Source organism: Protomyctophum parallelum (assembly GCF_964188405.1).
Source record: "Protomyctophum parallelum genome assembly, chromosome: 18".
NCBI classification, from domain to species: domain Eukaryota; kingdom Metazoa; phylum Chordata; class Actinopteri; order Myctophiformes; family Myctophidae; genus Protomyctophum; species Protomyctophum parallelum.
Window position 1 is genome coordinate 33,746,192 of NC_139716.1, and position 13,033 is coordinate 33,759,224.

The 13,033-nt window shown below is 42.1% G+C and overlaps 1 protein-coding gene across 1 annotated transcript; it reads left to right on the plus strand.

Moving 5' to 3' along the window:
- Window positions 1-1,291: 1,291 nt before the first annotated feature.
- LOC310875330 (scavenger receptor cysteine-rich domain-containing protein DMBT1-like) lies at window positions 1,292-10,518 on the plus strand. The gene is made up of 12 exons (XM_083788528.1): window positions 1,292-1,430; window positions 2,469-2,539; window positions 3,502-3,822; window positions 4,181-4,492; window positions 4,601-4,927; window positions 5,814-6,125; window positions 6,230-6,343; window positions 7,229-7,261; window positions 7,645-7,665; window positions 7,924-7,940; window positions 8,310-8,355; window positions 9,601-10,518. The coding sequence occupies exons 2-12, from the start codon at window positions 2,479-2,481 to the stop codon at window positions 9,609-9,611; spliced, it is 1,575 nt and encodes a 524-aa protein (XP_083644654.1). The 5' UTR covers window positions 1,292-1,430; window positions 2,469-2,478; the 3' UTR covers window positions 9,612-10,518.
- Window positions 10,519-13,033: the final 2,515 nt, after the last annotated feature.

The following is a 13,033-nucleotide window of genomic DNA, read 5'->3' on the forward strand; positions in this document are numbered from 1 at the left end:
CCTCTACTTTTTGGTGAGCCCTCGCTGATTGTCTGTCAATTTGAAGACCTCCAAGGGGAGACAGGTCGATAAACAACTGAGTCATCACAATGTCATCACAGGTTTTACTTTGGCCCCCTCCCACAACTTCCAGTAACTTTCTGTTTACCATGTTGTTGACTCATGTTTTTAACTCACTAGAGGACCTGAGAGCCGATTCTACAAATGTCTTCTAAAAATTCTTCTTAAAAATGTTTATGTTTGTTTCGTATAGCAGTTTCGTATAGCCCTAAATTCGGCCATTTGAAAATAGCCAATCTGAGCGAAACATTCTGCATAGTTTTCACATAGGCCTAATGTGCAAATGTAGTGATAGAAAATTCCCCAATATAAAGGGAACTCACATAATTCAGTGTTAACTCTGAGAGTCTACAAATCTAACCAAATGCACCCACATGCCATGTGGGTACATTTTGTTCATTTATCACATTTTGTTCTCAGTTAACCAAATATTTACAAAATAATTTTGCTCACGCACACACACGCACGCACACACACACAAACACACACACACACACACACACACACACACACACACACACACACACACACACACACACACACACACACACACACACGCAGACGCTCGCGTGCACAGTTTCCCAATCCCATCACAATACATTTTCCCAAAACAAGTGAAGTGACGAACAACCCTCAATGTTTACCTTATTGTGAAATCTGAGTAGACTATCTGACTAATACTAATCTGTGTTTCAGTGTTGAAAATAACCTGCACTTTCCCAACGCACGCACGCATGACGCGCAAACGCACACACGCGCACACACACACACACACACACACACACACACACACACACACACACACACACACACACACACGTCACACTCACACACACGCGGTCTACTGCCGTGCTGCGGTTGTGTTGTTGTTGTTGTTGCGCATGGGTGCAATTAAGTTACCAAAGTGGAGGGAGTGCATGTAGAGTTGGCACTGCAGCAGGGGAGTGCACATTTATTTACAAACGCCAATTAATTGAAAATAAATAGGAAATCAATTAGACGCTCAGATCCGTTAACAAGGGCAAAACTAATTTCATATTGTAATTTGTATGTATTGTATTCTGTTACAACTACCGATCGATTCGAGTCGCATATGTCTATATCTGATTTCCCACGGATGTATGTAATCGCCCAACTGTTTCGATACAAAGCTCATATCACGCAGAACGGTTCCGTATCCCCTCTACACCGGATGGATGTGCACTGCACTGTGTGAGTGGGGTGTGTGACTGCAGTCTGCAGTGCACTGAAACAAAAAGAGTAGACCTCCAAGCCCTCGCGCTGTTGTAGGGTCTATATGGCGCGACACGTCTTGCGACGAAGCATAACTGAAGCATTTTTAGCATCATTTTGAACTTGTCTGATGTCAGGTAAGGTTTCTGCATGCACGGCAGCGCTGAAATCTAACTCTTTTATACTTTAATTATTCAATATTTACCGCACTGCAGCAGTTTTAGTCATGGATTTGTTTCTTGTTTTTTATTTTCGTTATAAAGTGATGCTAGGCCTATTGTTTTTGGCAATATTTGGGGAGGGGGGGGGGGCGTGTGCATGTTAGACCTGGTCCAGTGCTTACAGCGAGACTCGCTGTAAGCACTGGCCCAGGGCTATGTGCATGTGTGCATGTGTGCTATAGCCTTCGCAAAGCCTATCAATCACTATCATAGATGTATTTTATCCTGACATTTGCTCAGTCAAACGTAGGCTACTCGATCAAATACAGCTGTGCTACATACATAGCATATAGCAGGGCAGCAGTGGGTGTGGTTTTCTGGTTCCATTGAAAAATAGCGCGTGCATGTGTGACAATGTGTCCTCAACTAACCTGCATCAGACATTTCCTGCACAAGCGCTAACATGCTTTCCATTGAACCGATAGAGCCAGAGTGCCAGACGCTTGCTCGGGGAATAAATAAAATGTTGACCATGTCAAAATTCGTGACATTCGTGACATGAGCAGAGCAGGGAGAAAAAATACAACCAACCATAAGTTATATTGTATTAACACATATACTATTCCATACATATTGGACAAAATTGCATGTTATTGTTCATTTAAAAAAAAGTTACAGTAACATAGCTAGGCTTTAAAGTGGTTCAGGATGTAATGTAATGTAGGGTTGTTGACAAAAAGAAAATAAATAATGTCTATAACATGCGTGTCACATGTAGATGACCTGGTGTAGATTGAGATGCACTGTCGTGTTCTAAAAATCTGATTAATCTGCAAATAACATTCAGAGGTGCATTAAATAGGCATAACAAACTAAATATATTGTTAACCCATCGAGACCTGAGGTCTAAAATGACACCGATGCTTTCCCAGTTTGAATGTGAATGCTATAGGCTGGCATATTTGCATTTCTGTAATCAGTGTAATGTGAACAAATATTTTATTTGATCTCCAGGAGGTGGACCATGGTGAGAGTGTCAGGTGCTGTGTTGGTCCTGCTCATACAGACTGTTACTGCTGACCCAGGTAAACCGCCTCTATTGTCCTCATATTAGAATAGATTATGAAGCTTAAAATTAATATTGGATCGCTCCATGGTTGCTCAAGCAGTTAGTCGTGATATTCATATTGCGAGACATTTCTCTCTAAAAACAACAGTCTGATCAACACAGCTGCTTTGTGAGGGGGTGTGCACAGGTGTGTGTGTGTGTGTGTGTGTGTGTGTGTGTGTGTGTGTGTGTGTGTGTGTGTGTGTCCCTAGCACGGAATGTGATGATTTGATTGGCTGAGCACAGAACGTACCACTACCTGTTGTATCATTTTAAAAAGTCTGTTAGCAGAGGATAGTTTCGATCCATCGACCTCTGCTATCACTCACCCCAGATGGGACTCGAACCCATAATCCCTGGCTTAGGAGGCCAGTGCCTTATCCATTGGGCCACCGGGGCTGCATTGGGGGCCACCACAGCCTGTATTGTGTAGTTTTCATTTGTTAATTCCTACAGCGAGAGCATTCAGTCATAAGTGGACAAACCAATATAGCAGAGGTGTGTCAGTGAGGGAGAGAGGAAAAAAGAGGCGGCAGTGGTACTGGAAAGTAAGGCAGTAGAGCAGTAATAAGGCTGCATAAGGCAGTAATAGTAATAAGGCTTTATAAGCCAGTATGTACCTGTATTCAGTGATAAGGCAGTATAGGGAATACAGTAATATATAAAGGCTGCATAAGGCAATATGGCAGTATGTATTAAGTCATAAGGCAGATGGGATGTCAGTAATAAGGCAGTAGGCGATAGTAACAAGGCAGAGAGGCATTAAAGGTCCCATAAGCCTAAACTTGTCAGTAATAAGGCAGTATGGAGTCAGTGATTACGCAGTAATATGACTGCATGAGGCAGAATGGTGTCATCAATAAGGTAAGTGTATATTTCTTTTAGGCTTCTAAATATTCATGTTTTTATGTTTTTGTTGTTTTTTTTCTTCTCACGCAGCTGATTATGCATTGAGGTTGGCCGGTGGCCCAAACAGCTGTTCTGGCAGAGTGGAAGTCTACTATAATGGCAGTTGGGGGACGGTGTGTGACAACCAGTGGGACATGGACGATGCTGAGGTGGTGTGTAGAGAGTTGGACTGTGGATGGGCCACGGCAGCGCCACGGTCGGCCCACTTCGGACAGGGCGTCGGGAAGATCTGGTTGGATCTTGTCAACTGTGCCGGCTCTGAATCTAGTTTCTCACGGTGTGACAGCGACCATCTAGGGTATGGAATCAACAGCTGTGATCACCATAAAGATGCTGGAGTTTATTGTTCAGGTAAATATTAATACATTATATCATTATTAACTGCAGGAAGGAACTGAAGGAAGCAAAACCAAGATTAGTTTTACTCAACAATAGTGTACAAAGCCGGATCCACCACGGTGGATTCAAACTCACAACTTCTTTGGTGGTGGGCAGGGACAACATGTTCATATTAGTTCATATTATTTAATACTGTACTGGAAAGATTCCTCATATTAGCATATACAGTAGAGTAGATATACTCTAATATATTAATATTAATATATTAATTTTAAAAGTTATTACTATGAGTATATTATGAGGACAGTCCTGCATGTGTGTAGGGAGGCATTTCTTAGATGCTGTACTGCATGTTTCTTTCTTCTCACAGTTGATCGAGTGAGGTTGGTCAACGGCCCAAACTCCTGCTCCGGCAGAGTAGAGACCTACTATAATGACACCTGGGGGACAGTGTGTGACAGTCTCTGGGACCTGAATGACGCCCAGGTCGTGTGCAAACAGTTGGGCTGTGGAAAGGCCCTGTCGGCACCGGGGAAGGCACGCTTCGGACCGGGTGACGGAAACATCTGGCTGACTCATGTCAGATGTGCAGGCACGGAAGCAAAGCTCTCGCACTGCCATCATATGCCAATCGGACTCCACGGTTGTGAACACAGTGACGACGCCGGTGTTGTTTGTGAGGGTAAATATGAAGGGGCTGGACATTCAAGCTTTGTTTTGGGGTATCAAAAGCTTCTAGCAAAAGCAGTTTAAATCACTGTTTACGTTTTGTTTTGTTATTCTCACTCAGGCGGTTATCCAGTGAGGCTGGTCGGTGGCCCAAAGTCCTGCTCTGGCAGAGTAGAGATGAAATATGGTGGCAGCGGTGACGACGGCTGGGGGACGGTGTGTGACGGTGGCTGGGATCTGAACGATGCGCAGGTTGTCTGTACACAGTTAGCCTGTGGAAAGGCTCTGTCGGCACCTGGGGTGGCACGCTTCGGACAGGGTTCTGGTAACATCTGGCTGGATCAGGTCAACTGTTCGGGCACCGAATCGAGTCTCTCACAGTGCAGACACGCAGAGATTGGAAAGCACTCCTGTCTTCACACCGACGATGCTGGTGTTGTTTGTGACGGTAAATATAATTACATATATCAGCAGTCTTCAACAGTGGGTCCGGGATCCCTAGGGGGTCCACAGAGTTCCTACAGGGGGGCCGCCAAATCTTTGTGTGATAGGAACCTTTTTCTTTCTGTTGTTACATTAACCACTTAGACTTTAGCATCCCTACTCTGAGGGGAATATTATCCGAAAATATTTTAGGCAAAGAGGTTTGGTGTAAACACGTTTACACCAACACATTTAAGACTCCTGACATATATCATTAACTGCAGTGCTTGTATGTGTTGTCATTTTGTTAAAAAATAATTGTCTGAATAAAAGGGAGCTGATTAGGCTACCTGTGGTAACGGTAGGTTTGTTGTTCTTAGAGGACAAAGGGACAAAGCTCACTTAGTCTTGGACAAAATGCATGTTCGGTTAAAACTACATCATGCTTATGTTAGCTAACTGTACTGCAGAGATTTCTACTGACAATAAAACACACAAAGAAAGTGAATACAAAGATTAACCAATAAAAACAGTGAATCTAGTCTAACTACAAGCCCAGGTAAACTGCATCTAATCTAATTTTTTCCCCTATTAAACCCCCCCCCCCCCCCCTATAGAATGTATTTATTATATACTGGTAAGAACTGTGTCCACAAAAAAGAGAAACAATGCATGTTACTCATTGTGGTTAAGAACATCAACTGATGCTGAAAAAAAAACAAATGTATTCAAAGTGGAAGAAGTTAAACGGTTGCTTACAAATTGGCTTAGAAATGACCTAAGGACTACACCACATATCCCACTACACATGCGTCCGCCACCTTTGAGAACCACTGGTATAGAATGCTGCGTTCGTGCTGCTAATTGTCATGTTTTATAATGTGTTTCTTCTCACTCTATTGATTATTCAGATTATGCAGTGAGGCTCGCCGGTGGCCCAAACTCCTGTTCTGGCCGAGTGGAGATCTACTCCTCCAACATCTGGGGGACGGTGTGTGGTGAAGACTGGGATCTGAGCGACGCCCAGGTTGTGTGTAGACAGTTGAACTGTGGATGGGCCGTGTCAGTACCAGGGTCATCCAGCTTTGAACATGGTTATATGAAAACCTGGTTGACTGACGTCAGCTGTTCGGGCAACGAATCAAGGCTCTCCGAGTGCAGACATGCAGGGATCGGAAAGGACAAGTGTTATCACAGCGAAGAAGCTAGTGTTGTTTGTTCAGGTAAATTATGAATATATTTAATTATTAACATGAACCAATTTACCACCATTGATTGATTGATTATGATGAACAGTGTCATGTCTCTGTGTTTCATTGTCTTTCAGAGGGTGTGATTCTGACTCCAGGAGGGATTGCAGGGATTGTTATTACAGTGATTATTATCGTCTTATTGGCAACAATACTGGGATTTCTCTACTGGAAAAAGAAGATCCAAAATGGTAAGTCTTGAACTGATTTGATATTATTATTATTATTAAAAAAACATTTGATTCTGTGTCAACAAAATATTTCAATATGTAATTATTGCGACTGTAGGCCATTACGCCTCCATATATGGTCACGCCTCGTGACATCACACCTCATGACACATCACGCCACCATATATCGCCGTCTCAATATGTGAAGATCACGACACTGACCTCATCAAATACATGGAGAAGGCTGTATCATCACCTAGATCTGCATGGAGCCGGCCAGCAACTCTACATCTGACCTCAAACCCTTAGATCTCCATATATGGAGATGACCTGCTCTGAGATTCCATATGTTGATCCTTCACCACCTGTCCTTCCTCTTTGATGTCTCCCTTTTGACTCATACAGTACCTGTCCATTCACACTCTAGATGGGCCTGCCCCAAAGTTATTAGTGCAGCCACGCCTGGCAGCCGGCCAGTTCTCAACTGGCCCGAGAATTAAGGCCTGGCTCTACCTGGGCACCTCATCAAACCCTGTACACTCAAGACACTGCCCATGATCTGACCCCCCATGCCAAAGCACCAGCGCTTGCCCAGCAGTCTGCCGTCACCCAGGCGGATAAAGAGCGAGGTCCAGGGCGTCTTCCTGGTATTATATACTATATGATATGTAATAAAAACCCTTTTTTGCCGTTTTCAATTTTGTTTTACACAGAATCAAATGTTTTATGTCCATGACTCACCAGGATGGCTTGGTTCCAGGCTTAACGTAATTTACATGAATATTTGGAAATCTCAATGGACAAAAGAATGGGTTTTCTAACTGTGTGGTACTACAAAATGGCCATCACTGCTATGCCCCATGTGTCTTACTGATCAATCATCGTCTCACATCTCTGCTTCGACAGGAGAAATCACCGGCTCTAGCAAATTACAACACGGTAAGTGTGTGCGTGGAACAGTGATAGCATAGTGTTGAAGTGTTCATGTGATATTCGTTGCTGTTAGGCACGTAACTCTTTAAAAATATATATAAATCAATGCTATTAAACACCATTTTGCAGTTTGTAAAATAAATTGTAAGTACTCCAGTAAAGTAGATAATACGTCAAACTGTTACTTACTAACTTATGTACTACTGTACTTAGTTAGTACCTACCTAGTTAGTAAATGTACTTATGTACAGTATTTACAGTATTCCACGCTAGTGGTGGAAAGTAACTGTTTGTATACATGCAATGATGCAACTGTTGATTGTATGCAAGCACATGAGTTATACACAAGCACTGATGATAATATAATCCAATATTTCATATTATTTCAGGTGAAGAAGAGGTCAACCAGGGTAAGAAACTTCATTGTTCACATTTGTTTATGCAGGAAATCTATCTAAATCACGCACGCACACACACACACACACACACACACACACACACACACACATATTCAGCATACATACCTGGTATATTGATACTGTCCAAGCCTTTATGTCCATATGAATATAAATGGGATTCTATTCTATTAATTATATTTTGTCACTTAATTAATTAATCAATTAATTATATTTCTTCCCGTTATATTTCATATAACCACGTGATGACAGGGGCTCCACTGACCCAGGTAAGAGTTAAACACTGTGTGTGTGTGTGTGTGTGTGTGTGTGTGTGTGTGTGTGTGTGTGTGTGTGTGTGTGTGTGTGTGTGTGTGTGTGTGTGTGTGTGTGTGTGTGTGTGTGTGTGAGAGAGAAGTAGTATTATGTAGTAGTAGTAGTAGTACTGTAGGTTGACAGGCAAAAGCCTATAGTGTCAGTAGTAGTGGAACTGTTCAGTCTTGTGTGGTGGGAGAGGCACAGAAGAGTCTTCATATAGGTGGACAGTGGTTTGTGATTTAAGGTTGAATACCGCTACTGTGGTGTAGACTGCAAAACCATGCGATACTTATATTGTTCAATAGCACTCAGAGATTATATGATTTAACTGTGCTTAACAGGATGCTGGTGGTGGCTTGACTTCAGTTGAAACGGTTGCAGAAAAAGGTGAGCTTATATTGTTCTTGGTGGAGTTCAATGCCTGAGGTAACTAGTGATTTTTTCCCCCAGAAAACTGTTGAGAAGACATTTTGTAGAATCGGCCTCAGTTCTTAATGGGATAACAAACACATGGCTAGGCAAAGATATAGTCAAAGCGCCTGCCATATAGAAACGTGTGAGCCTTCATTAGGGTCCACTGAATACGACAGGTTGTCAATCATTGTTTCACACCGGTTTGCAAAACACATATACGGTATATGTTGTAGGACATGCGGGAAAACAATGGTGGGAGTTTTGTTCATCTGGAATAATGTATGTACCGTTTTGTACTCTTGTGTACTGGTTTCTAACATTGATAAAGACCAGATTGACAACCACAGTACATCATTGTCAGTGATCACAAAAAAAAACAAAATAACGCTTTACCATATAACCTATTGTATATCCTTTTGAATTATGTGCATACTTTCTATTTTGCTATATCTCTATTTCAATATAAAATGTCAATCAATCAAGAAAGTGGTTTGTTTGAGCGGCGCTAGCCTCTCCAACACGTGGCTTTGTGTGTGCCCCCATGACGTCATGTGGCAGCCAAGTATATGCACTTTTTACAGAACGTTTTATTCCGTATATACTTTTTAGGCCAAGTCAGTGGCAAAATACATTTACTATGACGTAGTCGTGGGTGCCACAGTGGGTGCCATATGACCGTGACGTCATGTGGCGGACTTTTAATGTTTGCTTTAAGCAGTGACGTCATGTGTGACCTTTTACTTCATCACAATTCTGTTGAGTTTCTTTCTTCATATCATATATTCCTAACCTGACGCTGCCAGATGAGGGCGGTATTGGGTAACCATGTTCCCCAACACAGCAATCATCTGGGATCTCTCAGGCAGTTGAGCTGACAAAAATCCGTTCCGTACCGGACCAATCAGCGTGAGCTAAGGGCGGGATATGTGCGAAACCTGACGTGAAGCTATATAGACACGTCAATATGATTGGTTGTGTTTGCACGCCCACACGGTGATAGACAGACGGTCCCATCCAATCATCTACCAAGTATCTTGAAAAAAAGGAACAGCCCCGTCATCGAATTTGCTTCCGCGATCCCAGATCCCAATAAGCTGTGAAACAAATTTGTGTAGCAAGCTTCTTGGATCTGGCAGCGTCAGGTTAATATATTCCCTCCAAACAAACACATTAGATATGGACGGCAGCTTACATTGAGTTCTACCTCTCTATTCACAGACAGTCAGTGACAACCTGCTGAGACCAGAGGGATCTGAACAGAGAGAGAGAGAGAGAGAGAGAGAGAGACCTGCTGATGACAAGGGCATCATTTGGGGTTCCGGGATGGCCATCCCCAAGCGTTCGCACGTGACCACATTTTCCTCAAACCTCACTGAGCGGGGAGGGGGGAGTTAGCTGCCAGACGGTTTGCATATAGTTTCTAATGTTTCTACTGGAAAATGACTGGATTAGGTCACACATGTGCTCTGCCTTGTGCATAGCAAATTGAACTCGGACAGCAACCCTGTCTCCCAAGTCAAACGTTACTACATTACGTTTCTGACAGTCTAAGAACTAAGAATGGACCCTCCACTGTCGTCATAAATAAGATATCCAGATGTGTTCTTTTTTCTTCCTATATCAACACAGAACAGAAGCAAATGGAACAGTGAATTACAGGTTGTGATGAGATCTGATCTCAGTACAGTTTTTTTTTCTCTCCAGGGATGTTTATTGTTTACCTGTTTGACTCCTTTTACCTAAAGTCACCTAAAGTCTATGTTCACTGTATACATTGTTGTAAATATGATGTGGATTCACTGACACTGTACATAATTACGTATCACTGCATACAATGCAATGTGTTCTTAAATACCACATTACATACATACAGTAAACCTAGGGTTGGGGTTAGGATAAGATAATAGACATTGTTTTTGTTTACTAATGCACATGCCTTACTAATGCCTTACTTACAACAACGTCAGCTCACAGTGTGACATATATAAGTAGATTTAGATGATTTTTTAACTTGCTAATTTCTTATCTTTAGCTTATCTTGTTTATTATTGTTGCTTCAATGTCAAGAAGCCAAATCAAATAATCTTACACTCGTGCCTGTATGCAATGTACGGAATAAACATATTGAATATTGAAGTACTTTACTGTTTTGATAAATATTGGGTCCAAAGCCAAAGTGCAGTAACTCTAGGCGGGAAATGGCTGATATTGGGTTTAAGTGTTTCAAGTTCAACTGGTCAGCCAAATGACACATCAGCAAATAAGTGATATTACACTAATTGTAAATCTGTTCTTGAGTTAATTGTTTATCCCCCAAAATCACAAAGGCTAATTTGACCTTTGGGATACAAGAATAAGTCAGGGTGTCCAAAAACTTAGTTACTGTCTGCACTTTATTGTCTAAAACCCCCAGAGTTTTTTCCAGGGAAGTATTATTAACATATTCAAGTTGTTCTGCAGCTGGAAGCAGATTAAAGAAACTATTCCTACAGGTGTCCACTCCCAATTAACATGTGTTTTGATCACAGTGGTGTAAAGTAAAAGTAGCCTACATTTACCGGACGGGATCCCCTTTTGGGGTTCTTGTTGTTACTAGTGTAGGCCACCCTGTGTACAGTAGGCCTATATAGCAACATAACAGCTCTGAAACTTTTTAATAATTATTTGAAGTTTTTCAGAAAACTTGGGTCAGTATTTAGACTGTGTTTTTAGAATATTTGGCCTCAGTCCTAAATGGGTTAAGTACTGTACTTAAGTATACTTTTGAGAATGATATAATTATTTGAAAATGTAGTTTAACTACCGGTAGTTACTTTGTAGATTTTTATTATTATTACAAAACATTACAAACGTTATTACATTTCTATGGTGTGTACTGTGTAGACGTACAGCACCACCTAGCGGCAGTTGACTCTAACAGTGCAAATGTAACATTTACAGCAGACTTGCAGCAGACAGGCAAAATATCCTACGTTAGAAGTCTATGTAGAAGAGCCACCATTGGACTGGCCCCATGCAGTGAACGCAGTTTGCATAGACTCTATATCTAAGGCTCTGGGCAATGGTATATAGGTGAAATTCGTCCTCTGCATTTTACCCATCCTGTTAACTTATTGATCTATTATTTTCAAATAGACGTGAGTAGGCCGGGTTAAAGTGGTTAAAGTACTGGCTAAAGCTAAACACATTGTGCAGGGACTCCCCTGAACCACCTCAGGTTTCCTATGGTCAAGTTCAAGACAGAAGGCCTTGAACTTTAGTCTTCGACACAAAAGTCGAAAGGTTTACTACTCTATTCAATACACAACAGGAGGTGTTACTGTGTATTGAACAGATGAGTTTACTATCAATAGAGACAGAGTGCTGTCATGTGGGCCACATTTACATAACTAATGGGGTATTCGGTTCATTATGTAAATCAGTAACAGTGGTCGACATGACAGTATAGCTACAGAAGTTACAGAACGGTTGCTAAATGTCTTGAAACGTGATCTGACACATGTAAACGCTGAATTACAATACCCAAAATCTCGGCCGATCGTCGTCATTCTGGGCGATGTTACAGTGAAATTGGTGACCTGTTGAAATAGGTCATATAACACATCATATAACGTCAGTGTCCATTCCATACGTAAATCATTGCTGTTTGTTTATTAGCACTTATAGCAGTCACCTAGCTGTAATTAGGCCATGTGTCAAAGACAAAAAGTCCACAAAATGATCACATATTTCGTCAGGTCAACAATGTTCACCGTAACACTGCCATGTCACTCATGACACACACACACACACACACACACACACACACACACACACACACACACACACACACACACACACACACACACACACACACACACACACACACACACACAGTACAGTACACAGTACACCACGCTACGAGGCTGATGTAAATAAATCATGTCATTGATCTGCAGTGGCATGCAGTGGTGGTTCAAGTTCAACAATCAACGACTCATATTTTCTCCTCTAAACGTAATGTGTCACTTGAATTCAAACAAAAACAATAACAATAGCAAAAATAAACACACGAAACCAATTTGTTACTTCGGGCGCGTTCGGAAATACCGCACCGGAGGCCGGAGCACACTAGTGCGATATTTCTGAACGCTCCATAAGCGACGACGTCATCGTCACTTGGTGGAAAGCCCCCCGACGCCTGGTGAGGCCGCAACTGAAAAGTTACTTGACATTTAAACCGACCAATCAACGAGCAGCGACAGCCAACAGTCAACCAATCAAAGACGGACGAGGGGCGGGCCGCGCCGCCGCGGGGACGAGCACACGTAGGGGGCGGAGCTGCATATAAAATGCGGAGTTGCACGCTTTCAAGTTTTCAGGCAGATGCATTGAATCTTTAACAGAGACAGTCGCATCTACCAACCGCTTAATCTGAGTTCCCAGAAGTTTTATTTTTCGCCACTAGGCGGGCGAGAAAGAACCAACCGCTTAACAGCATACCAGTACCACCACCTGCTCAACAACCACAGACATCACTAACCGACGACCACCATTACACACAGTTACAGAGAGGATACATCGACAACCAGGAAAGGAACCAGTGTTTATCTTGCACCAGTGCTAATATTATTGCTTTTCCTTCAACAGTGAGTTTTATTTTCGAATTACT